The 27,974-nt window shown below is 49.5% G+C and overlaps 1 protein-coding gene across 1 annotated transcript in view; it reads left to right on the top strand.

Moving 5' to 3' along the window:
- LOC140733776 (glutathione hydrolase 1 proenzyme-like) overlaps positions 1 to 25,748 on the top strand; it is a 155,848-nt gene extending 130,100 nt beyond the window's left edge. Inside the window, exons 9-10 of the mRNA XM_073057533.1 lie at positions 4,222 to 4,409; positions 25,523 to 25,748. Coding sequence (XP_072913634.1) covers positions 4,222 to 4,409; positions 25,523 to 25,748 — 414 coding nt within the window. The remainder of the gene's footprint in view (positions 1 to 4,221; positions 4,410 to 25,522) is intronic.
- The last annotated feature ends 2,226 nt before the right edge of the window (positions 25,749 to 27,974 follow it).

Here is a 27,974-nt window from a genome sequence, read left to right as displayed (position 1 = left end):
ATTTAGAAAAATGCAGGGGATCTCATTGAAACCGACCAAATTTTGAAAGGACCAGATATTAAAATTGAGGGGCCACCTTTGAAATCAGAGATTAGGAGGAATTTTTTTAGCGAGTGATTAGTGAATCTGTGGAATGCTCTCCCACAGAGTCTGTTAGAGGTCAAGTCTGAGACTGTATTTAAGGGAGAATTTGATCACTTCCTGTCTATTTTAATGCACGGAGTGTTGTGAACAAAGCGGATGAGCTTAGTGCATGGATCAGTACTTGGAGCTATAATTTGGTGGCCATTACAGAGACTTGGATGGCTCAGGGACAGGAATGGTTACTTCGAGTGCTAGGCTTTAGATGTTACAGAAAGGACCAGGAGGGAGGCAAAAGAGGTGGGGGAGTGGCACTGTTGATCAGAGATAGTGTCACGGCTGCAGAAAAGGTGGACGTGTTGGAGGTTAGGAACAGGAAGGGGTCCATGAACTGGGTGTTTTATTTAGGCCACTGAATAGTAACAGGAATATCGAGGAGCAGATAGGGAAACTGATCCTGGAAAGGTGTAATAATAAGAGTTGTTGTGATGGGAGATTTTAATTTCCCAAATATCGATTGGCATCTCTCTAGATCGAGGGGTTTAGATGGGGTGGAGTTTGTTAGGTGTGTTCAGGAAGGTTTCTTGACACAATATGTAGATAAACCTACAAGATGAGAGCTGTACTTGATTTGGTATTGGGAAATGAACCTGGTCAGGTGTCAGATCTCTCAGTGGGAGAAAATTTTGGAGATAGTGATCACAACTCCATCTCCTTTACAATAGCATTGGAGAGAGATAGGAACAGGCAAGTTAGAAAAGCGTTTAAAAACACAAAATGCCGGCAGAACTCAGCAGGCCAGACAGCATCTATGGGAGGAGGTAGTGACGGCGTTTTGGGCCGAAACCCTTCATCAGGAGTGAAGTAACATGGGATGGTCGAGGGGGGATAAGAAGTGGGGAGAGGGATGAAGTAGAGAGCTGGGAAGTGATAGGCTGGAGGGAAATGGGCTAGGGAGAAGGTAAAGAATGTTGGGAAATAAAAGAGAAAGAAAGGTAGGGCTGGGGGGAGATTGTAGTGAGGGGGGAAAAAAGAGAAAGAGAACCAGACTAAAATTATAGATAGGGATGGGGTAAGGAGGGGGCAGGGGTATTAATGGAGGTCAGTGAGTTGGATGTTCATGCCGGCAGGAACGAGGCTACCTAGGCGGGAGATAAGGTATTGCTCCATCGACCTGTGTGTGGCCTCATCTTGACGGTAGAGGAGGCCATGGTCAGACATATCGGAGTGGGAGTGGTCTGTGGAATTGAAGTGTGTGGCCACAGGGAGATCCCGCCACTGCTGGAGGACTGAGAAAGCGTTTAATCGGAGTAAGGGGAATTTTGAGGCTGTCAGGCAGGAAATTGGAGGCTTAAATTGGAAACAGTTGTTCTCAGGGAAAAGTACGGAAGAAATGTGGCAAATATTCAGGGGATATTTGTGTAGAGCCCTGTATAGGTACATTCCAATGAGAGAGGGAAGTTATGGTAGGGTACAGGAACCGTGGTGTACAAAGGCTGTAATAAATATAATCACGAAGAAAAGAAAAGCTTACAAAAGGTTCAGAGAGCTAGGTTAGAGAACTAGAAGATTATACAGTGAATGGGAAGGAGCTTAAGAAGGAAATTAGGAGAGCCCGAAGGGGCCATGAGAAGGCCTTGGTGGGCAGGATTAAGAAAAATGCCAAGGCATTCTACAAGTATGTGAAGAGCAAGAGGATAAGACATGAAAGAATATCAAGTGTGCCAGTGGGAAAGTGTGTATGGAACCGGAGGAAATAGCAGAGGTACTTAATGAATACTTTACTTCAGTATTCACTGTGGAAAAGGATCTTGGTGATTGGAGTGATGACTTTCAGTAGTCTGAAAAGCTTGGAAAAGTAGATATTAAGGAAGAGAATGTGCTGGAGCTTTTGGAAAGCATCAAGTTGGATAAGTCGCCAGGACCAAACGAAATGTACCCCAGACTACTGTGGGAGGCAAGGGAGGAGATTGCTGAGCCTCTGGCAACGATCTTTGCATCATCAATGGGGATGGGAGAGGTTCCGGAGGATTGGAGGGTTGCAGATGTTGTTCCTTTATTCAAGAAAGGGGGTAGAGATAGCCAAGGAAATTATAGACCAGTGAGTCTTACCTCAGTGGTTGGTAAACTGATGGAGAAGATCCTGAGAGGGAGGATTTATGAACATTTGGAGAAGTATAATATGATTAGGAGTAGTCAGCGTGGCTTTGTCAAGGGCAGGTTGTGCCTTACGAGCCTGATTGAATTTTTGGAGGATGTGACTAAACACATTGATGAAGGAAGATCAGTAGATGTAGTGTATATGGATTTCAGCAAGGCATTTGATAAGGTACTCCATACAAGGCTTACTGAGAAAGTAAGGAGGCATGGGATCCACAGGGACATTGCTTTGTGGATTCAGAGCTGACTTGCCCACAGAAGGCAAAGAGTGGTTGTAGACGGGTCATATTCTGCATGGAGGTCGGTGACCAGTGGAGTGACTCAGGGATCTGTTCTGAGACCCTTACTGTTCGTGATTTTTATAAATGACCTGGATGAGGAAGTGGAAGGATGAGTTAGTAAATTTGCTGATGACACAAGGTTGGTGGTGTTGTGGATAGTGTGGAGGGCTGTCAGAGGTTACAGCAGGACATTGATAGGATGCAAAAATTGGCTGAGAAGTGGCAGATGGAGTTCAACCCAAATAAGTGTGAAGTGGTTCTTTTTGGTAGGTCAAATATGATGGCAGAATATAGTATTAATGGTAAGACTCTTGGCAGTGTGGAGGATCAGAGGGATCTTGGGTCCGAGTCCACAGGATGCTCAAAGCATCTGCGCAGTTTGACAAGTATGTGAAGGTTAAGAAGGCTTACAGTGTATTGGCATTCATCAATCATGGAATTGAATTTAGGAGCTGAGAGGTAATGTTGCAGCTATATAGGACCCTGGTCAGACCCCACTTGGAGTACTGTGCTCAGTTCTGTTCGCCTCACTACAGGTAGGATGTGGAAGCCATAGAAAGGGTGCAGAGGAGATTTACAAGGATGGTGCCTGGATTGGGGAGCATGCCTTATGAGAATAGGTTGAGTGAACTCGGCCTTTTCTCCTTGGAGCGACAGAGGATGAGAGGTGACCTGATAGAGGTGTACAAGATGATGAGAGGCATTGATCGTGTGGATAATCAGAGGCTTTTTCCCAGGGCTGAAATGGTTGCCAAAGAGGACACAGGTTTAAGGTGCTGGGGAGTAGGTACAGAGGAGATGTCAGGGGTAAGTCTTTTACTCAGAGAGTGGTGAGTGTGTGGAATGGGCTGCCAGCAATGCTGGTGGAGGCAGATACGATAGGGTCTATTAAGAGACTTTTACATAGGTACATGGAGCTTAGTAAAATAGAAGGCTATAGGTAAGCCTAGTAATTTCTAAGGTAGGGACATGTTCGGCACAACTTTGTGGGCCAAAGGTCCTGTATTGTGCTGTAGGTTTTCTATGTTTCCATGATCAGTCAGGGCATCAAAGGATATGGCAAGAAGGTATGTGTATGAGGTTGGGTGGAATGCAGGAACAGCATAATGGAATGGCGGAGCAGACTCGATGGGGTGAATGGCCTAATTTTGCTTCTACGTCTTGTGGTCTTATAGTGTAAGGTTACAATTCAACTTTAAACTATCAATCTACTCACATTCTGTCAGCCAGTCTCCAGACACTGTTTCTGCAACTTACTCAACATTAGCACCTATACAACAACACTCAGAGTACCAAATAATTGGTTAATTGGGTTTCCTCTCAGACAATTAATATTTACACAACCGATTGGTTAATCAGGATGCCTCTCAGACAATCAATATCTACACAACTGATCAGTTAATCGGGATGCCTCTCAGACAATCAATATCTACACAACTGATCAGTTAATCGGGTTGCCTGTCAGACAATCAATACCTACAAAACTGATCAGTTAATTGGGTTGCCTGTCAGATGATCAATACCTACACAACAGATTGGTTAATTGGGTTGCCTCTCAGACAATCAATACCTACACAATCGGTTCCGTATTAATGAGACGGTCTGTTGTTAGTACAAGTAAGACGGACCCATTGTGCTTTCCCTCACACAATCCCCATGCTCTGCCAACCCCCAGACCTTCTGCTCTTCTCCTGAACAGGTTATCTCCAACATGACCTCCAACTACTTTGCAGCAAGACTCTGGGCGAAGATCACAGACAACACCACGCATGGTATCAAGTACTATGAACCAGAGTCACACACCAGCGAATCCCACGGCACCGCACACATCTCGTTGGTTGCTGAGGATGGCAGTGCTGTGTCGGTGACCAGCTCCATCAACACGTAGTAAGGCACTGGCCCCTCCTAGAACCTGGTGCTTCTGTAGTGGGTGGAGGGTGGATCTGGGTGTGGGGAGAAGAGATGGACAGATGGGGAGATATGTCTGTGTGGGAGGCAGTGAGGGGAGGGGTGGAATTGGGGGAAGGATGGTGCTGAGGGTCACTGGGGGGATACGATGACTAGGGTTGAGTGCACAGGGTGGGTGGGAGGGTCTGTGGGAAAGGACTCCCAGCCAATGGGCATCTGGAACTCAACAATCTCACCAGTAATGTCCACTGCAGCGTGGACCATCCCTGAACTGCCAGCCCAGCCTTTGTCTCCAGTGGCAACTACAGGACCAGCCATTTCCCAGTCCATAATACGTTTCAGTGCCGCCGAAGGGTTTCGGCCCAAAACATCAACTGTCCTCTCTTCCACGGATGCTGCCTGGCCTGCTGAGTTCCTCCAGCATTTTGTGCGTGTTGCTTGGATTTCCAGCATCTTCGGATTTTCTCTTGTCCATAATACGCTTCAATGGGATCATCTCTCATTGTTCTGAACCAGTGAGTACTGGACATTCAAAACCAAATCATACGTTAACCTTTTCACTCCCGGGATCTTTCTCATGAACCTCGTCTGGACCCCCTCCAATCCTTTCTTAAATAAGGGGTGCAACACTCCTCACGATACTCCAAGGATTATAAAGCCTTATCACTACATCCTTGCTGAGTGCTCTCAAAATGAATGCTGACATTGCATTTGCCTTCCTCATCATCACATCAGTCTGCAAGTTAACCACTGTTCTCCATAGGGACATGGAAATCTGCAGCACGTCACCCACAATGTTGGGCGGACCAGGTCGCCTACTCTAGAACCTGCCTAGAATGTCCCGAGTGCATAGCTCTCTAGTTTTCTAAGCTCCATGTACCGTGTTCTCTCGAAACTGCAGAGGTGCTCAGTAACTGAAATAATGCCGTACAGTGTTTGCTGCTGTACAGTTGCAGTTTTCATTTACACTCTATAACGTTTTATTAAAGCGCCACGTCGTTCTCAGGCTGCTTTACCGTTTCCTGCTCAAAGGAACGGTTTGTTGACACAGCTGTGAAAATCGATGGGAAGGAACGTTGAAGTTAACCTTTAGGGAATCCTGCGTGAGGACTCCCAAGTCACTTTGCATCTCTTAATTCTGGATTTTCTCCCTATTAATGCCCCCTTATTTCTTCTATCAAAGTGTAAGTTTGACCTTACACTTCCCTACACTGTATTCCATCTGCCTCTTTCTTTGTCCTTTCTCCTAATCTGCCTAAATCCTTCTGCAGACTCCCTGTTTCCTCAACACTACCTGCCCTTCCACCTGTCTCTGTATCATCTGCAAATTGGCCACAGACCAAAAGACCGTAAGACATAGGAGCAGAATCAGGCCATTCAGCCCATCGAGTCTGTCCCATCATTCCACCATGGCTGATCCCAGATCCCACTCAACCCCATACACCTGCCTTCATATCATATCCATTAATGCCCTGACGGATCAGGGAACCGTCAATTTCAACTTTAAATATACTCATAGACTTGTCCTCACCACAGTCTGTGGCAGAGCATTCCACAGATTCACTACTCTCTGGCTGAAAACATTCCTCTTTACCTCTGTTCTAAAGGGTTGCCCCTCAATTCTGAGGCTGTGTCCTCTAGTTCTGGATATCCCCTCCACAGGAAACATCTTCTCCACATCCACATTATCTAGTCCTTTTAATATTCGGTCAATTTCAATGAGGTCCGCCCGCATTCTTCTAAATCCCAGTGGGTACAGGCCCAAAGCTGCCAAACATTAATCAAACTGCCGGATAGTTTACATCTGAACTGGAGGGGGACAAATATTCTCGCAGGTAGGTTTGCTAGAGAGGCTTCAGTGGATTTAAACTAGATACAAGGGGGGAGGGGAACCAGTGTAGGAACAGATGTATGGGAGAAGGAAGAAAAAGAAGACAGTAAAGTTCTTTGTACTGTTAGAGATAAACAGAGAGGAAGAGGTGGAGAATTTCTTAAATGCATTTATTTTAATGCTAGGAGCATTGTAAGAAAGGTGGATGAGCTTAGAGCATGGATTGATACTTGGAAATATGATGTTGTAGCTATTAGTGAAACATGGTTGCAGGAGGGGTGTGATTAGCAACTAAATATTCTGGGATTTCATTGCTTCAGGTGTGATAGAATCGGAGAGACAAGAGGGGGAGGTGTAGCATTGCTTGTCAGAGAAAATATTACAGTGGTGCTCTGGCAGGATAGATTAGAGAGCTTGTCTAGGGAGGCTATTTGGGTGGAATTGAGGAATGGGAAAGGTGTAGTAACACTTATAGAGGTGTATTATAGACCACCTAATGGGGAGCGAGAATTGGAGGAACAAATTTGTAAGGAGATAGCAGATATTTGTAGTAAGCACAGGGTTGTGATTGTGGGAGATTTTAATTTTCCACACATAGACTGGGAAGCCCATACTGTAAAAGGGATGGATGGTTTGGAGTTTGTAAAATGTGTGCAGGATAGTTTTTTGCAGCAATACATAGAGGTACCAACTAGAGAAGGGGCAGTGTTGGATCTCCTGTTAGGTAATGAGATAGGTCAGGTGACGGAGGTATGTGTTGGGGAGCACTTCGGGTCCAGTGATCACAATGCCATTAGTTTCAATGTAATTATGGAGAAGGATAGGACAGGATCCAGGGTTGAGATTTTTGATTGGAGAAAGGCTAACTTTGAAGAGATGCAAAAGGATTTAGAAGGAGTAGATTGGGACAATTTGTTCTATGGGAAGGATGTAATAGAGAAATGGAGGTCATTTAAAGGTGAAATTTTGAGGGTACAGAATCTTTATGTTGCTATTATGTTGAAAGGAAAGGTTAAAAGTTTGAGAGAGCCATGGTTTTCAAGGGATTTTGGAAACTTGGTTCCGAAAAAGAGAGAGATCTACAATAAATATAGGCAGCGTGGAGTAAATGAGGTGCTCAAGGAATATAAAGAATGTAAAAAGAATCTTAAGAAAGAAATTAGAAAAGCTGAAAGAAGATACGAGGTTGCTTTGGCAAGTAAGCTGAAAATAAATCCAAGGTGTTTCTACAGTTATATTAATGGCAAAAGGATAGTGAGGGATAAAATTGGTCCCTTAAAGAATCAGAGTGGACAGCTATGTGTGGAGCTGAAAGAGATGGGGGAGATTTTGAACAATTTCTTTTCTTCGGTATTCACTAAGGAGAAGGATATTGAATTGTGTAAGGTAAGGGAAACAAGTAGGGAAGTTATGGAAACTATGATGATTAAAGAGGAGGAAATACTGGTGCTTTTAAGGAATATAAAAGTGGATAAGTCTCTGGGTCCTGACAGGATATTCCGTAGGACCTTGAGGGAAGTTAGTGTAGAAATATCAGGGGCTCTGACAGAAATATTTCAAATGTCATTAGAAACGGGGATGGTGTCGGAGGATTGGCGTATTGCTCATGTTGTTCCATTGTTTAAAAAGGGTTCTAAGAGTAAACCTAGCAATTATAGGCCTGTCAGTTTGACGTCAGTGGTGGGTAAATTAATGGAAAGTATTCTTAGAGATGGGTATATATAATCTGGATAGACAGGGTCTGATTAGGAACAGTCAACATGGATTTATGCGTGGAAGGTCATGTTTGACAAATCTTATTGAATTTTTTGAAGAGGTTGCTAAGAAAGTTGACAAGGGTAAAACAGTGGATGTTGTCTATATGGACTTTAGTAAGACCTTTGACAAGGTTCCACATGGAAGGTTAGTTAGGAAGGTTCAATCGTTAGGTGTTAATATTGAAGTAGTAAAATGGATTCAACAGTGGCTGAATGGGAGATGCCAGAGAATAGTGGTGGATAACTGTTTGTCAGATTGGAGGCCGGTGACTAGTGGTGTGCCTCAGGGATCTGTACTGGGTCCAATGTTGTTTGTCAAATACATTAATGATCTGGATGATGGGGTGGTAAATTGGATTAGTAAGTGTGCAGATGATACTAAGATAAGTGGCATTGTGGATAATGAAGTAGGTTTTCAAAGCTTGCAGAGAGATTTAGGCCAGTTAGAAGAGTGGGCTGAAAGATGGCAGATGGAGTTTAATGGTGATAAGTGTGAGGTGCTACATTTTGGTAGGAATAATCTAAATAGGACATACATGGTAAATGGTAGGGCATTGAAGAATGCGGTAGAACAGAGTGATCTAGGAATAATGGTGCATAGTTCCCTGAAGGTGGAATCTCATGTGGATAGGGTGGTGAAGAAAGCTTTTGGTATGCTGGCCTTTATAAATCAGAGCATTGAGTATAGGAGTTGGGATGTAATGTTAAAATTGTACAAGGCATTGGTAAATAAGACCAAATTTGGAGTATTGTGTACAGTAGTGGTCACTGAATTATAGGAAAGATGTCAACAAAATAGAGAGAGTACAGAGAAGATTTACTAGAAGTTACCTAGGACAGAGAAAGGTTGAACAATTTAGGTCTTTATTCTTTGGAGCACAGAAGGTTGAGGGGGGATTTGATAGAGGTATTTAAAATTATGAGGGGGATAGATAGAGTTGACGTGGATAGGCTTTTTCCATTGAGAGTAGGGGAGATTCAAACAAGAGGACATAAGTTGAGAGTTAGGTGGCAAAAGTTTAGGGGTAACACAGGGGGGTATTTCTTTACTCAGAGAGTGGTAGCTGTGTGGAATGAGCTTCCTGTAGAAGTAGTAGAGGCCAGTTCAGTTGTGTCATTTAAGGTAAAATTGGATAGGTATATGGACAGGAAAGGAGTGGAGGGTTATGGGCTGAGTGCGGGTAGGTGGGACTAGGTGAGATTAAGAGTTCGGCACGGACTAGGAGGGCCGGAATGGCCTGTTTCTGTGCTGTGATTGTTATATGGTTATATGGTTATATGAGTGCAGGTCGGTGGGACTAGGTGAGAGTAAGCGTTCAGCACAGACTAGAAGGGCCGAGATTGCCTGTTTCTGTGCTGTAATTATTATATGGTTATGTGGTTATGTTAGCCCCTCCTTTCGTGGAATCATCCTTGTGAACCTCCTCTGGACTCTCTCCAATGACAGCACAATCTTTCTGAGATTCGGGGCCCAGAACTGTTGACAATCCTCCAAGTGCAGCATGACAAGCCTCAGCATTATCTCCTTGCTTTTATATTCTCTCCCCTTTGAAATGAATGCCAACATTTCATTTGCCTTCTTTACCACAGACTCAACCTGTCAATTAACCTTCTGGGAGTCTTGCCTGAGGACTCCTAAGTCCCTTTGCATGTCTAATGTTTGAATTTTCTTCCCATGTAGATAATAGTCCACACTATTGTTCCTTTTACCAAAATGCATTGTCATACATTTCCCAGCACTGTATTCCATCTGCCACTTTTTTGCCCATTCCTCCAATTTATTTAAGTCCTGTTGCAATTACATTACTTCCTCAGCACTACCTACCCCTCCCTTATCTTTGTATCATCCTCAAACTTTGCCACAAAGACATCAATTCCATTATCCAAATCATTGACAAACAATATGAAAACCAGTGGTCCCAATACTGACCCCTGAGGAACACCTCTAGTCACTAGCAGCCAACTGGAAAAGGCCCCCTTTATTCCCACTCTCTGCCTCCTGCCTGTCAGACATCCCTTTATCCATGCCAGTATCTTTCCTGTAATGCCATAGGATTTTATCTTGTTAAGCAGCCTCGTGTGTGGCACCTGATCAAATGTCTTCCGAAAATCCAAGTAAATAACATCCACTGCCTCTCCTTTGTCCTTGTCTCCCTGCTTTTTACTTCCTCAAAGAACTCTAACAGATTTGTCAGGCAAGGTTTCCCTTCATAGAAACCATGCTGACTTTGACTTACTTTATCATTAATCCCCAAGTTCTCCTCATCCTTAATAATAGACCCCAACACTTTCCCAACCTCTGAGGTTAGGCTAACTGACCTATAATTTCCTTTATTTTGCCTTCCTCCCTTCTTAAAAAGTGAAGTGACATTTACGATCTTCCAGTCCTCCGGGACCATGCCAGAATCACGTGATTCAAGAAGGATCATGACCAATGCATCCGTTATCTCCCAGGTGACTTATCCACCGTAAGACCTTTCAGTTTGCCCAGCACCTTTACCTTTGTAATAGCAATGGCACGCATTCACGCTCCCTGACACTCACAGACCTCTGGCACACTGCTAGTGTCTTCCACAGTGAAGACAGATGTAAAGTACTCATTATCTTCATCTGTCATTTCTTCATCCCCCAGTACTACCTCACCAGCATCATTGTCCAGTGGTCCGATATCAACTCTCACCTCCCTTTTACTCTTTATATAACTGAAAAACCTTTAGTATTCTGCTTTATATTACCGGCCAGTTTGCCCTCATATTTAATACCCTCGGCAGAGGATGGTATTGGGGGTGGACTCAGAGAGGCTGTGCCGGAGGGGATGGTCGTCGGCTCGGAGGTTTGACGGACTCGGAGTCTGCTGTGGTCAGGTCACTTTCACTGTGTGCTGCGTCTGCGAGGCTGGGTTCGACGGAGCTTTCATTGTGTGCTGCGTCTGCGAGGCTGGGTTCGACGGAGCTTTCATTGTGTGCTGTGTCTGCGAGGCTGGGTTCGACGGAGCTTTCACTGTGTGCTGCGTCTGCGAGGCTGGGTTCGACGGAGCTTTCACTGTGTGCTGCGTCTGCGAGGCTGGGTTCGACGCTTTCATTGTGTGCTGCGTCTGCGAGGCTGGGTCCGACGGAGCTTTCATTGTGTGCTGTGTCTGCGAGGCCGGGTTCGACGGAGCTTTCATTGTGTGCTGCGTCTGCGAGGCTGGGTTCGACGGAGCTTTCATTGTGTGCTGCGTCTGCGAGGCTGGGTTCGACGGAGCTTTCACTGTGTGCTGCGTCTGCGAGGCTGGGTTCGACGCTTTCACTGTGTGCTGCGTCTGCGAGGCTGGGTTCGACGGAGCTTTCATTGTGTGCTGTGTCTGCGAGGCCGGGTTCGACGGAGCTTTCATTGTGTGCTGCGTCTGCGAGGCTGGGTTCGACGCTTTCACTGTGTGCTGTGTCTGCGAGGCCGGGTTCGACGGAGCTTTCATTGTGTGCTGTGTCTGCGAGGCTGGGTTCGACGGAGCTTTCATTGTGTGCTGCGTCTGCGAGGCTGGGTTCGACGGAGCTTTCATTGTGTGCTGTGTCTGCGAGGCTGGGTTCGACGCTTTCACTGTGTGCTGTGTCTGCGAGGCTGGGTTCGACGGAGCTTTCACTGTGTGCTGCGTCTGCGAGGCTGGGTTCGACGGAGCTTTCATTGTGTGCTGTCTGCGAGGCTGGGTTCGACGGAGCTTTCACTGTGTGCTGCGTCTGCGAGGCTGGGTTCGATGGAGCTTTCATTGTGTGCTGCGTCTGCGAGGCTGGGTTCGACGGAGCTTTCATTGTGTGCTGTGTCTGCGAGGCTGGGTTCGACGGAGCTTTCACTGTGTGCTGTGTCTGCGAGGCTGGGTTCGACGGAGCTTTCATTGTGTGCTGCGTCTGCGAGGCTGGGTTCGACGGAGCTTTCACTGTGTGCTGCGTCTGCGAGGATGGGTTCGACTGAGCTTTCATTGTGTGCTGTGTCTGCGAGGCTGGGTTCGACGGAGCTTTCACTGTGTGCTGCGTCTGCGAGGCTGGGTTCGACGGAGCTTTCATTGTGTGCTGTGTCTGCGAGACTGGGTTCGACGGAGCTTTCACTGTGTGCTGTGTCTGCGAGGCTGGGTTCGACGGAGCTTTCATTGTGTGCTGCGTCTGCGAGGCTGGGTTCGACGGAGCTTTCACTGTGTGCTGCGTCTGCGAGGATGGGTTCGACTGAGCTTTCACTGTGTGCTGTGTCTGCGAGGCTGGGTTCGATGGAGCTTTCACTGTGTGCTGTGTCTGCGAGGCTGGGTTCGACGGAGCTTTCATTGTGTGCTGCGTCTGCGAGGCTGGGTTCGACGGAGCTTTCACTGTGTGCTGCGTCTGCGAGGCTGGGTTCGATGGAGCTTTCACTGTGTGCTGTGTCTGCGAGGCTGGGTTCGACGGAGCTTTCACTGTGTGCTGCGTCTGCGAGGCTGGGTTCGACGGAGCTTTCATTGTGTGCTGCGTCTGCGAGGCTGGGTTCGACGGAGCTTTCATTGTGTGCTGCGTCTGCGAGGCTGGGTTCGACGGAGCTTTCACTGTGTGCTGCGTCTGCGAGGCTGGGTTCGACGGAGCTTTCACTGTGTGCTGCGTCTGCGAGGCTGGGTTCGACGGAGCTTTCATTGTGTGCTGTGTCTGCGAGGCTGGGTTCGACGGAGCTTTCATTGTGTGCTGCGTCTGCGAGGCTGGGTCCGACGGAGCTTTCACTGTGTGCTGTGTCTGCGAGGCTGGGTTCGACGCTTTCATTGTGTGCTGCGTCTGCGAGGCTGGGTTCGACGGAGCTTTCATTGTGTGCTGCGTCTGCGAGGCTGGGTTCGACGCTTTCACTGTGTACTGTGTCTGCGAGGCTGGGTTCGACGCTTTCACTGTGTGCTGTGTCTGCGAGGCTGGGTTCGACGCTTTCACTGTGTGCTGTGTCTGCGAGGCTGGGTTCGACGGAGCTTTCACTGTGTGCTGTGTCTGCGAGGCTGGGTTCGACGCTTTCATTGTGTGCTGCGTCTGCGAGGCTGGGTTCGACGGAGCTTTCATTGTGTGCTGCGTCTGCGAGGCTGGGTTCGACGCTTTCACTGTGTGCTGTGTCTGCGAGGCCGGGTTCGACGGAGCTTTCACTGTGTGCTGTGTCTGCGAGGCTGGGTTCGACGCTTTCATTGTGTGCTGCGTCTGCGAGGCTGGGTTCGACGGAGCTTTCATTGTGTGCTGCGTCTGCGAGGCTGGGTTCGACGCTTTCACTGTGTGCTGTGTCTGCGAGGCTGGGTTCGACGGAGCTTTCACTGTGTGCTGCGTCTGCGAGGCTGGGTTCGACGCTTTCACTGTGTGCTGTGTCTGCGAGGCTGGGTTCGACGCTTTCACTGTGTGCTGTGTCTGCGAGGCTGGGTTCGACGCTTTCACTGTGTGCTGTGTCTGCGAGGCTGGGTACGATGGAGCTTTCACTGTGTGCTGTGTCTGCGAGGCTGGGTACGATGGAGCTTTCACTGTGTGCTGTGTCTGTGAGGCTGGGTTCGACGGAGCTTTCACTGTGTGCTGTGTCTGCGAGGCTGGGTTCGACGGAGCTTTCACTGTGTGCTGCGTCTGCGAGGCTGGGTTCGATGGAGCTTTCATTGTGTGCTGTGTCTGCGAGGCTGGGTTCGACGGAGCTTTCACTGTGTGCTGCGTCTGCGAGGCTGGGTTCGACGGAGCTTTCACTGTGTGTGCTGTGTCTGCGAGGCTGGGTTCGACGGAGCTTTCACTGTGTGCTGCGTCTGCGAGGATGTGTTCGACGGAGCTTTCACTGTGTGCTGCGTCTGCGAGGCTGGGTTCGACGGAGCTTTCACTGTGTGCTGCGTCTGCGAGGATGTGTTCGACTGAGCTTTCATTGTGTGCTGCGTCTGCGAGGCTGAGTCGGGCGGCGCCGTGGAAGTCCATAGCGGGGGTATTCCCTTCTGCCGCCGGTGTGGGATGGCGAGTCTGTCGGGACCCTGAGGACTTGTGGAAACTGTGTGGTGGTTTCTTTCGAACTTACAGTCTTTTAACAATTTTGGACTATTTTTACTGTGCCCATGGTCTGTTTTTTATCAAATGATGGTATTGTTTGCACTGTTGTAACTATATGTTGTAACTGTGTGGTTTTGTGCAGGTCTTGTAGCTTTAGTTTTTGGTCTTGTTTGTCTAGTGGATTTGGAGCTCCTTTCCTGGGAACGCGCTAAGATGGTAGCGCGATATTAATACGCAACAGCCTCTCCGAACTCTGGATTGGGGTTTGCCAATCGTTATGTGAATCTTCTGGTGTAGTCTATTTTGTCGTGTGGTTTGTTGATATCATTCTGGAGGAACGTTGTCTCATTTTTTAACTGCATTGCATTTGTGGCTTTTAAATGACAATAATCTGAATCTGAATATTTCATCTTTTTCCCTTCTTATAGCTTTTTTAGTTGCCTCTTGTTGGTATTTGACAGTTTCCCAATCACTCAACTTCCCACTCACTTTTGCTGCCTTAGATGCCCTTTCCGTGGCTTTTTATGCAGTCCTTAACTTCCCTCCTCAGCCACAGTTGCCTACTCCTGCCATTTGAGAACACTGCTTCTGTGAGACAAATCTATCCTGCGCCTTGTGAACTATTCCCAGAAACTTCAGCCATCTCTGTTCTGTCGTCATCCCCACCTGTATCCTCCTCCAACCCACCTGGGCAAGCTCCTCTCTCGTGCCTCTGTAATTCCCTTTATTCCATTGCGATACTGATACACCTGACTTATGCTTCTCCCTCTCAAACTGCGTTATGAATTCAATCATATTATCATCACTGCCTCCTCAGGGTTCTTTTATGTTAAATTCCCCACTAAGATCTGGCTTATTCCACAACATCCAATTTAAGATGTCCTTTCCCCGAGTGGGCTCAAGCACAAGCTGCTCTAAAAAGCCGTCTCGTAGGCATCAACAAATACCCTCTCTCGTGACAGGACACCAACCTGACTTACCCAAATCCCTTTGCAAAATGAAGTCCCAATTACAACTGTGTCATTACCTTCATTACATGCCTTTCCTAGCTACAACACCGACCTCTGCGGGCCGCCAACAGTCAGCTGACCAGAAAGTCTCCCATTTTTCCCACTCTGCTTCCTGTCAGTCAGACAATCTTCCATCCCCTCGTACCGTTCCTGTAATACCATGGGTTCTTATCTTGTACAGCAGGCTTATCTACAGCATCTTGTCAAAGGCCTTCTGAAAATCCAGTTTAGCATCCTCCACTGACTCTCCTTTGTCTTGTCAAAGAACTCCAACAGATTTATCAGGCAAGATTTCCCCTTAAGGAAAATATGCTGAGTTTGGCCTATCTTATCAATGTGTCACCAATTACCCTGAAACCTCATCCTTAATAATGAACTCCAACATTTTCCCAACCATTTGAGTTCGGTTAACTGGCCATAATTTCTATTCTCTTGCCTCCCTCCCTTAAAAAGTGCAGGGACATTTACAATTTTCCTGTACTCCGGAATCACTGAGGAATCCAGTGGTTTTTGAACTATCATTACTAAAGCCACCACAATCTCCTCAGCTACTTCTTTCAGAACTCTGGGGTATAGTTCATCTGGTCCATTTACATTTCTCACCTTCTCCTTAGTAATAGCAACAACACTCCGACTCCCTGACGTTCTCAAATTACTGGTATTCTATCTGTATCTTCCACAGTAAAGACTGACACAAAATATTTATTGAGTTCATCCACCATTTTGTCTGCCTCCCATTGCTACCCCTTCAGCATAACTTTCCAGCAGTGTGATATCCACTCTTGCCTCTCTTTTACTCTCAATATATTTATATATTTGGAAAAATAAAACCCTTTTTCATGATTTGCTGGCCTGACATATTTCGTCTTTCCTCTCCTTTCTGCTTCTTTAGTTGCCTTCTATTGGTTTTTAAAAGCTTCCCAATCCTACAACTTCCCACTAATGTTTGCTTTGTTGTATGCCCTATCTTTTGCTTTGAAAAACTTGGTTTTCAGGGCAGGATTAGCACCGACTATTGGCAACTTCAAATACCTGGGGAGTACCATCTCCAGCGACGGTGCCCTTGATAAAGAAATCACGTCTAGGATCCAGAAAGCAAGCCAGGCACTCGGAAGGCTCCGGGTCAAAGTTCTGCAGCACAAAGACATTCACCTCTCCACTAATCTGAAGATTTCGGCCCGAAACATCGTCACTACCTCCTCCCATAGGTGCTGTCTGGCCTGCTGAGTTCTGCCAGCATTTTGTGTTTTTATTTATTTCCAGCATATGCAGATTCAGTTGTGTTTACAATGCTGTTGTGGTCTCATCACTTCTGTATGGCTGTGAAACCTGGACACTGCATCGCAGACATGTCAAAGAGCTTGAACAATTCCACAATCGCGCTCTGCGATCAATCATATAAATCCGCTGGCAAGACCGTATCTCCAAGCTGACAGTCCTGGACGGAGCCAATTCCACAATCGCGCTCTGCAATCAATCATGTAAATCCGCTGGCAAGACCGTATCTCCAACCTGACAGTCCTGGACCGAGGCAGTTCCACAATCGCGCTCTGCAATCAATCATGTAAATCCGCTGGCAAGACCGTATCTCCAACCTGACAGTCCTGGACCGAGGCAGTTCCACAATCGTGCTCTGCAATCAATCATGTAAATCCGCTGGCAAGACCGTATCTCCAACCTGACAGTCCTGGACCGAGGCAATTCCACAATCGCGCTCTGCAATCAATCATGTAAATCCACTAGCAAGACCGTATCTCAACCTGACAGTCCTGGACCGAGCCAATTCCACAATCGCGCTCTGCTATCAATCATGTAAATTCGCTGGCAAGACCGTATCTCCAACCTGACAGTCCTGGACCGAGCCAATTCCACAATCGCGCTCTGCGATCAATCATGTAAATCCGCTGGCAAGGCCGTATCTCCAAGCTGACAGTCCTGGACCGAGCCAATTCCACAATCGCGCTCTGCGATCAATCATGTAAATCCGCTGGCAAGACCGTATCTCCAAGCTGACAGTCCTGGACCGAGCCAATTCCACAATCGCGCTCTGCGATCAATCATGTAAATCCGCTGGCAAGACCGTATCTCAAACTGACAGTCCTGGACCGAGCCAATTCCACAATCGCGCTCTGCGATCAATCATGTAAATCCGCTGGCAAGACCGTATCTCAAACTGACAGTCCTGGACCGAGCCAATTCCACAATCGCGCTCTGCGATCAATCATGTAAATCCGCTGGCAAGACCGTATCTCCAAGCTGACAGTCCTGGACCGAGCCAATTCCACAATCGCGCTCTGCGATCAATCATGTAAATCCGCTGGCAAGAAGGTATCTCCAAGCTGACAGTCCTGGACCGAGCCAATTCCACAATCGCGCTCTGCAATCAATCATGTAAATCCGCTGGGAAGACCGTATCTCCAAGCTGACAGTCCTGGACCGAGCCAATTCCACAATCGCGCTCTGCGATCAATCATGTAAATCCGCTGGGAAGACCGTATCTCCAAGCTGACAGTCCTGGACCGAGCCAATTCCACAATCGCGCTCTGCGATCAATCATGTAAATCCACTGGCAAGACCGTATCTCCAACCTGACAGTCCTGGACCGAGGCAGTTCCACAATCGCGCTCTGCAATCAATCATGTAAATCCGCTGGCAAGACCGTATCTCCAACCTGACAGTCCTGGACCGAGGCAGTTCCACAATCGTGCTCTGCAATCAATCATGTAAATCCGCTGGCAAGACCGTATCTCCAACCTGACAGTCCTGGACCGAGGCAATTCCACAATCGCGCTCTGCAATCAATCATGTAAATCCACTAGCAAGACCGTATCTCAACCTGACAGTCCTGGACCGAGCCAATTCCACAATCGCGCTCTGCTATCAATCATGTAAATTCGCTGGCAAGACCGTATCTCCAACCTGACAGTCCTGGACCGAGCCAATTCCACAATCGCGCTCTGCGATCAATCATGTAAATCCGCTGGCAAGGCCGTATCTCCAAGCTGACAGTCCTGGACCGAGCCAATTCCACAATCGCGCTCTGCGATCAATCATGTAAATCCGCTGGCAAGACCGTATCTCCAAGCTGACAGTCCTGGACCGAGCCAATTCCACAATCGCGCTCTGCGATCAATCATGTAAATCCGCTGGCAAGACCGTATCTCAAACTGACAGTCCTGGACCGAGCCAATTCCACAATCGCGCTCTGCGATCAATCATGTAAATCCGCTGGCAAGACCGTATCTCAAACTGACAGTCCTGGACCGAGCCAATTCCACAATCGCGCTCTGCGATCAATCATGTAAATCCGCTGGCAAGACCGTATCTCCAAGCTGACAGTCCTGGACCGAGCCAATTCCACAATCGCGCTCTGCGATCAATCATGTAAATCCGCTGGCAAGAAGGTATCTCCAAGCTGACAGTCCTGGACCGAGCCAATTCCACAATCGCGCTCTGCAATCAATCATGTAAATCCGCTGGGAAGACCGTATCTCCAAGCTGACAGTCCTGGACCGAGCCAATTCCACAATCGCGCTCTGCGATCAATCATGTAAATCCGCTGGGAAGACCGTATCTCCAAGCTGACAGTCCTGGACCGAGCCAATTCCACAATCGCGCTCTGCGATCAATCATGTAAATCCACTGGCAAGACCGTATCTCCAAGCTGACAGTCCTGGACCGAGCCAATTCCACAATCGCGCTCTGCGATCAATCATGCAAATCCGCTGCCAAGACCGTATCTCCAAGCTGACAGTCCTGGACCGAGCCAATTCCACAATCGCGCTCTGCGATCAATCATGTAAATCCACTGGCAAGACCGTATCTCCAACCTGACAGTCCTGGACCGAGCCAATTCCACAATCGCGCTCTGCGATCAATCATGTAAATCCACTGGCAAGACCGTATCTCCAAGCTGACAGTCCTGGACCGAGCCAATTCCACAATCGCGCTCTGCGATCAATCATGTAAATCCACTGGCAAGACCGTATCTCCAACCTGACAGTCCTGGACCGAGCCAATTCCACAATCGCGCTCTGCGATCAATCATGTAAATCCACTGGCAAGACCGTATCTCCAAGCTGACAGTCCTGGACCGAGCCAATTCCACAATCGCGCTCTGCGATCAATCATGTAAATCCACTGGCAAGACCGTATCTCCAACCTGACAGTCCTGGACCGAGCCAATTCCACAATCGCGCTCTGCGATCAATCATGTAAATCCACTGGCAAGACCGTATCTCCAAGCTGACAGTCCTGGACCGAGCCAATTCCACAATCGCACTCTGTGATCAATCATGTAAATCCGCTGGCAAGACCGTATCTCCAACCTGACAGTCCTGGACCGAGCCAATTCCACAATCGCGCTCTGCGATCAATCATGTAAATCCGCTGGCAAGACCGTATCTCCAACCTGACAGTCCTGGACCGAGGCAGTTCCACAATCGCGAACTGCAATCAATGACGTAAATCCGCTGGCAAGACCGTATCTCCAAGCTGACAGTCCTGGACCGAGGCAGTTCCACAATCGCACTCTGCGATCAATCATGTAAATCCGCTGGCAAGACCGTATCTCAACCTGACAGTCCTGGACCGAGCCAATTCCACAATCGCGCTCTGCGATCAATCATGTAAATCCGCTGGCAAGACCGTATCTCCAAGCTGACAGTCCTGGACCGAGCCAATTCCACAATCGCGCTCTGCGATCAATCATGTAAATCCGCTGGCAAGACCGTATCTCAACCTGACAGTCCTGGACCGAGGCAGTTCCACAATCGCGCTCTGCGATCAATCATGTAAATCCGCTGGCAAGACCGTATCTCCGACCTGACAGTCCTGGACCGAGCCAATTCCACAATCGCGCTCTGCTATCAATCATGTAAATCCGCTGGCAAGACTGTATCTCAAACTGACAGTCCTGGACCGAGCCAATTCCACAATCGCGCTCTGCGATCAATCATGTAAATCCGCTGGCAAGAAGGTATCTCCAAGCTGACAGTCCTGGACCGAGCCAATTCCACAATCGCGCTCTGCAATCAATCATGTAAATCCGCTGGGAAGACCGTATCTCCAAGCTGACAGTCCTGGACCGAGCCAATTCCACAATCGCGCTCTGCGATCAATCATGTAAATCCGCTGGGAAGACCGTATCTCCAAGCTGACAGTCCTGGACCGAGCCAATTCCACAATCGCGCTCTGCGATCAATCATGTAAATCCACTGGCAAGACCGTATCTCCAAGCTGACAGTCCTGGACCGAGCCAATTCCACAATCGCGCTCTGCGATCAATCATGCAAATCCGCTGCCAAGACCGTATCTCCAAGCTGACAGTCCTGGACCGAGCCAATTCCACAATCGCGCTCTGCGATCAATCATGTAAATCCACTGGCAAGACCGTATCTCCAACCTGACAGTCCTGGACCGAGCCAATTCCACAATCGCGCTCTGCGATCAATCATGCAAATCCGCTGCCAAGACCGTATCTCCAAGCTGACAGTCCTGGACCGAGCCAATTCCACAATCGCGCTCTGCGATCAATCATGTAAATCCACTGGCAAGACCGTATCTCCAACCTGACAGTCCTGGACCGAGCCAATTCCACAATCGCGCTCTGCGATCAATCATGTAAATCCACTGGCAAGACCGTATCTCCAAGCTGACAGTCCTGGACCGAGCCAATTCCACAATCGCGCTCTGCGATCAATCATGTAAATCCACTGGCAAGACCGTATCTCCAACCTGACAGTCCTGGACCGAGCCAATTCCACAATCGCGCTCTGCGATCAATCATGTAAATCCACTGGCAAGACCGTATCTCCAAGCTGACAGTCCTGGACCGAGCCAATTCCACAATCGCACTCTGTGATCAATCATGTAAATCCGCTGGCAAGACCGTATCTCCAACCTGACAGTCCTGGACCGAGCCAATTCCACAATCGCGCTCTGCGATCAATCATGTAAATCCGCTGGCAAGACCGTATCTCCAACCTGACAGTCCTGGACCGAGGCAGTTCCACAATCGCGCTCTGCGATCAATCATGTAAATCCGCTGGCAAGACCGTATCTCCAACCTGACAGTCCTGGACCGAGCCAATTCCACAATCGCGAACTGCAATCAATGACGTAAATCCGCTGGCAAGACCGTATCTCCAAGCTGACAGTCCTGGACCGAGGCAGTTCCACAATCGCACTCTGCGATCAATCATGTAAATCCGCTGGCAAGACCGTATCTCAACCTGACAGTCCTGGACCGAGCCAATTCCACAATCGCGCTCTGAGATCAATCATGTAAATCCGCTGGCAAGACCGTATCTCCAACCTGACAGTCCTGGACCGAGGCAATTCCACAATCGCGAACTGCAATCAATGACGTAAATCCGCTGGCAAGACCGTATCTCCAACCTGACAGTCCTGGACCGAGGCAGTTCCACAATCGCGCTCTGCGATCAATCATGTAAATCCGCTGGCAAGACCGTATCCCCAAGCTGACAGTCCTGGACCGAGCCAATTCCACAATCGCGCTCCGCAATCAATCATGTAAATCCGCTGGCAAGACCGTATCTCCAACCTGACTGTCCTGGACCGAGCCAATTCCACAATCGCGCTCTGCGATCAATCATGTAAATCCGCTGGCAAGACCGTATCTCCAACCTGACAGTCCTGGACCGAGCCAATTACACAATCGCGCTCTGCGATCAATCATGTAAATCCGCTGGCAAGACCGTATCTCCAAGCTGACAGTCCTGGACCGAGCCAATTCCACAATCGCGCTCTGCGATCAATCATGTAAATCCGCTGGCAAGACCGTATCTCAACCTGACAGTCCTGGACCGAGGCAGTTCCACAATCGCGCTCTGCGATCAATCATGTAAATCCGCTGGCAAGACCGTATCTCCGACCTGACAGTCCTGGACCGAGCCAATTCCACAATCGCGCTCTGCTATCAATCATGTAAATCCGCTGGCAAGACTGTATCTCCAAGCTGACAGTCCGGGACCGAGCCAATTCCACAATCGCGCTCTGCGATCAATCATGTAAATCCGCTGGCAAGACCGTATCTCCAACCTGACAGTCCTGGACCGAGCCAATTCCACAATCGCGCTCTGCGATCAATCATGTAAATCCACTGGCAAGACCGTATCTCCAAGCTGACAGTCCTGGACCGAGCCAATTCCACAATCGCGCTCTGCGATCAATCATGTAAATCCGCTGGCAAGACCGTATCTCAACCTGACAGTCCTGGACCGAGCCAATTCCACAATCGCGCTCTGCGATCAATCATGTAAATCCGCTGGCAAGACCGTATCTCAACCTGACAGTCCTGGACCGAGCCAGTTCCACAATCGCGCTCTGCGATCAATCATGTAAATCCGCTGGCAAGACCGTATCTCCGACCTGACAGTCCTGGACCGAGCCAATTCCACAATCGCGCTCTGCTATCAATCATGTAAATCCGCTGGCAAGACTGTATCTCCAAGCTGACAGTCCGGGACCGAGCCAATTCCACAATCGCGCTCTGCGATCAATCATGTAAATCCGCTGGCAAGACCGTATCTCCAAGCTGACAGTCCTGGACCGAGGCAGTTCCACAATCGCGCTCTGCGATCAATCATGTAAATCCGCTGGCAAGACCGTATCTCCAAGCTGACAGTCCTGGACCGAGGCAGTTCCACAATCGCGCTCTGCGATCAATCATGTAAATCCGCTGGCAAGACCGTATCTCCAAGCTGACAGTCCTGGACCAAGCCAATTCCACAATCGCGCTCTGCAATCAATCATGTAAATCCGCTGGCAAGACCGTATCTCCAAGCTGACAGTCCTGGACCGAGCCAATTCCACAATCGCGCTCTGCGATCAATCATGTAAATCCGCTGGCAAGACCGTATCTCCAACCTGTCAGTCCTGGACCGAGCCAATTGCACAATCGCGCTCTGCGATCAATCATGTAAATCCGCTGGCAAGACCGTATCTCCAAGCTGACAGTCCTGGACCGAGCCAATTGCACAATCGCGCTCTGCGATCAATCATGTAAATCCGCTGGCAAGACCGTATCTCCAAGCTGACAGTCCTGGACCGAGCCAATTCCACAATCGCGCTCTGCGATCAATCATGTAAATCCGCTGGCAAGACCGTATCTCCAAGCTGACAGTCCTGGACCGAGCCAATTCCACAATCGCGCTCTGCGATCAATCATGTAAATCCGCTGGCAAGACCGTATCTCCAACCTGACAGTCCTGGACCGAGCCAATTCCACAATCGCGCTCTGCGATCAATCATGTAAATCCGCTGGCAAGACCGTATCTCCAACCTGTCAGTCCTGGACCGAGCCAATTACACAATCGCGCTCTGCGATCAATCATGTAAATCCGCTGGCAAGACCGTATCTCCAACCTGACAGTCCTGGACCGAGCCAATTCCACAATCGCGCTCTGCGATCAATCATGTAAATCCGCTGGCAAGACCGTATCTCCAACCTGACAGTCCTGGACCGAGGCAGTTCCACAATCGCGCTCTGCGATCAATCATGTAAATCCGCTGGCAAGACCGTATCTCCAACCTGACAGTCCTGGACCGAGCCAATTACACAATCGCGCTCTGTGATCAATCATGTAAATCCGCTGGCAAGACCGTATCTCAACCTGACAGTCCTGGACCGAGCCAATTCCACAATCGCGCTCTGCGATCAATCATGTAAATCCGCTGGCAAGACCGTATCTCCAACCTGACAGTCCTGGACCGAGCCAATTCCACAATCGCGCTCTGCGATCAATCATGTAAATCCGCTGGCAAGACCGTATTTCCAACCTGACAGTCCTGGACCGAGCCAATTCCACAATCGCGCTCTGCGATCAATCATGTAAATCCGCTGGCAAGACCGTATGTCCAACCTGACAGTCCTGGACCGAGCCAATTCCACAATCGCGCTCTGCGATCAATCATGTAAATCCGCTGGCAAGACCGTATCTCAACCTGACAGTTTTGGACCGAGCCAATTCCACAATCGCGCTCTGCGATCAACCATGTAAATCCGCTGGCAAGACTGTATCTCCAACCTGACAGTCCTGGACCGTTGCAGTTCCACAATCGCGCTCTGCGATCAATCATGTAAATCCACTGGCAAGACCGTATCTCCAACCTGACAGTCCTGGACTGAGCCAATTCCACAATCGCGCTCTGTGATCAATCATGTAAATCCGCTGGCAAGACCGTATCTCCAACCTGACAGTCCTGGACCGAGCCAATTCCACAATCGCGCTCTGCAATCAATCATGTAAATCCGCTGGCAAGACCGTATCTCCAACCTGACAGTCCAGGACCGAGCCAATTCCACAATCGCGCTCTGCGATCAATCATGTAAATCCGCTGGCAAGACCGTATCTCCAACCTGACAGTCCTGGACCGAGCCAATTCCACAGGCATTGAAGCCAAGGTTTTGAAGGCTCAGCTCAGATGGACCGGCCGTCTGATCCGCATGGATGAGTCCAGAATGCCGCGTCAGTTGTTCTACGGAGAACTGGAGCAGGGCAACCGTGCCCAAGGTCGCCCAAGGAAGAGGTGCAAGGACAACCTCAAGTCAAACCGTAAGTGGGCCAAACTCCAGCCCCGCGATCTCGAACACACTGCTGCTGACCGGTCCAAGTGGCGCAATCTATGCTCCAAGGCAGCAAACAACTTCCAAGCCAACTGGCGCATGCAGCGCCTCAGGGCGAGTCAAGAGAGACACAGGAAGGCTTCCGCTCCTGCCCCAACAGGCGGTGCTCCTGCCCCAACAGGCGGAGCTCCTGCCCCAACAGGCGTCCGCTCCTGCCCCAACAGGTGGAGCTCCTTGCCCCATCTGCGCTTCGGATTCACCCTCAGAAGTCATATGCGTCCCCACAGACATTGACCGCGCAACACACTCGTCTTCCTCGGACGTCGAGAGACTACTTCTCATTGATTCATCCAGCCTTTCAGCACTGTGGTCCGTATTCCAGGGAAGAGTTATCCGAAGTGCAGATGAAAGGGCTCAGCTTGAAACTCCGACTGTCCGTTGGTGTTGCCTGACCTGCGGACCTCCTCCAGCAGTCGGTGTGTGTCGCTGAAATCCTGGAGGAGTCGATCATCCTTAGAACGAGAGTGAGACCCTCTCACTGCACCCGACATTCCCTCTCACTTACAAAGATGTCTTTGTGAAGTTCACTTTTGTTTGACGTCTCTGTCACCTAAATTTGTTTTGCTAATGGGAGGTCCAGTGATGCAGTCCACTGTCTCCCAGTTCCAGAGACCCGGGCTCGGTCCTGACCTTGGGTGCTGCCTGTGTGGTGTTTCTGATTTGCTCCTCATCACGTGGGTTAGCAGGTTAATTGGCCAAGGTAAGTTCCGTCAGTGTATATCTGTATATGGTAGAATCAGAGCAATGATGGGGATGTGGGGAGAATGAAGGATTAGTGAAACTGGGTGGTTGGTGCTCAGCATGGACTAGGTGGGATGAAGGGCCTCTCTCTGTGCTTTGTCTCCATGACAATATCACTCCTTTCTGTTGCAGTTTTGGATCCAAAGTGAGGTCTAACACCAGTGGCATCATCTTCAACAGTCAAATGGATGACTTCTCCACTCCGCACCAGAAAAATTATTATGATGTTCAACCTTCGGTTCCCAACTTCATCGAACCAGGTCAGCTGGTGTCTGCAGGGCTGTGCCTGTGGAGTGGCATGATCAGGGCTGTGCCCGTGGACTGGAATGAACAGGGCTGTGCCCGAGGAGTGGCATGATCAGGGTTGTGCCCGAGGAGTGGCATGATCAGGGCTGTGCCCATGGAGTAGCATGATCAGGGCTGTGCCCAGAGAGTGGCACAATCAGGGCCGTGCCCATGGAGTGGCACGATCAGGGCCAAGCCCGTGCAGTGGCACGATCAGGGCTGTGCCCGTAGAGTGGCACAATCAGGGCCGTGCCCGTGCAGTGGCACGATCAGGGCCGTGCCCGTGCAGTGGCACGATCAGGGCCGTGCCCGTGCAGTGGCACGATCAGGGCCGTGCCCGTGCAGTGGCACGATCAGGGCCGTGCCCGTGCAGTGGCACGATCAGGGCCGTGCCCGTGCAGTGGCACGATCAGGGCCGTGTCAGTGGAGTGGCACGATCAGGGCCGTGTCCGTGGAGTGGCACGATCAGGGCCGTGTCAGTGGAGTGGCACGATCAGGACTGTGTCAGTGGAGAGGCATGATCAGGACTGTGTCAGTGGAATGGCATGATCAGGACTGTGTCAGTGGAATGGCATGATCAGGACTGTGTCAGTGGAATGGCATGATCAGGACTGTGTCAGTGGAGTGGCATGATCAGGACTGTGTCAGTGGAATGCATGATCAGGACTGTGTCAGTGGAATGCATGATCAGGACTGTGTCAGTGGAATGGCATGATCAGGACTGTGTCAGTGGAGTGGCATGATCAGGACTGTGTCAGTGGAGTGGCATGATCAGGGCTGTGTCAGTGGAGTGGCATGATCAGGACTGTGTCAGTGGAGTGCATGATCAGGACTGTGTCAGTGGAGTGGCATGATCAGGACTCTGTCAGTGGAATGGCATGATCAGGACTGTGTCAGTGGAGTGGCATGATCAGGACTGTGTCAGTGGAATGGAATGATCAGGACTGTGTCAGTGGAATGGCATGATCAGGACTGTGTCAGTGGAGTGGCATGATCAGGACTGTGTCAGTGGAATGGCATGATCAGGACTGTGTCAGTGGAGTGGCATGATCAGGACTGTGTCAGTGGAGTGGCATGATCAGGACTCTGTCAGTGGAATGGCATGATCAGGACTGTGTCAGTGGAGTGGCATGATCAGGACTGTGTCAGTGGAATGGCATTATCAGGACAGTGTCAGTGGAGTGGCATGATCAGGACTGTGTCAGTGGAATGGCATGATCAGGACTGTGTCAGTGGAGTGGCATGATCAGGACTGTGTCCGTGGAATGGCATGATCAGGACTGTGTCCGTGGAGTGGCATGATCAGGACTGTGTCAGTGGAGTGGCATGATCAGGACTGTGTTCCCGAAATGGCGTGATCAGGACTGTGTCTGTGGAGTGGCATGATCAGGACTGTGTCCGTGGAGTGGCATGATCAGGACTGTGTCCGTGGAGTGGCATGATCAGGACTGTGTCAGTGGAGTGGGATGATCAGGACTGTGTTCCCGAAATGGCGTGATCAGGCCTGTGTCCGTGGAGTGGCATGATCAGGACTGTGTCAGTGGAGTGGCATGATCAGGACTGTGTTCCCGAAATGGCGTGATCAGGACTGTGTCTGTGGAGTGGCATGATCAGGACTGTGTCAGTGCAGTGGCATGATCAGGGCTGTGTCAGTGCAGTGGGATGATCAGGGCAGTGCCCGTTGAGTGGCATGATCAGGGCTGTGCCCGTGGAGTGGCATGATCAGGGCTGAGTCCGTGGAGTGGCATGATCAGGGCAGTGCCCGTGGAGTGGCATGATCAGGGCTGTGCCTGTGGTGTGGCATGATCAGGACTGTGTCAGTGGAGTGGCATGATCAGGGCTGTGTCAGTGGAGTGGCATGATCAGGGCTGTGTCAGTGTATTGGCATGATCAGGACTGTGTCCGTGGAGCGGCATGATCAAGGCTGTGTCAGTGGAGCGGCATGATCAGGGCTGTGTCCGTGGAGTGGCATGATCAAGGCTGTGTCAGTGGAATGGCATGATCAGGACTGTGTCAGTGGAGTGGCATGATCAGGACTGTGTCAGTGGAGTGGCATGATCAGGACTGTGTCAGTGGAGTGGCATGATCAGGACTGTGTCAGTGGAATGGCATGATCAGGACTGTGTCAGTGGAGTGGCATGATCAGGACTCTGTCAGTGGAATGGCATGATCAGGACTGTGTCAGTGGAGTGGCATGATCAGGACTGTGTCGGTGGAATGGCATGATCAGGACTGTGTCGGTGGAATGGCATGATCAGGACTGTGTCAGTGGAATGGAATGATCAGGACTGTGTCAGTG

Source organism: Hemitrygon akajei, chromosome 9 (assembly GCF_048418815.1).
Source record: "Hemitrygon akajei chromosome 9, sHemAka1.3, whole genome shotgun sequence".
In the NCBI taxonomy this organism is placed as follows: domain Eukaryota; kingdom Metazoa; phylum Chordata; class Chondrichthyes; order Myliobatiformes; family Dasyatidae; genus Hemitrygon; species Hemitrygon akajei.
Note: the sequence above shows the minus strand (reverse complement) of the source record. Positions and strands in the feature narration are given on the sequence as shown.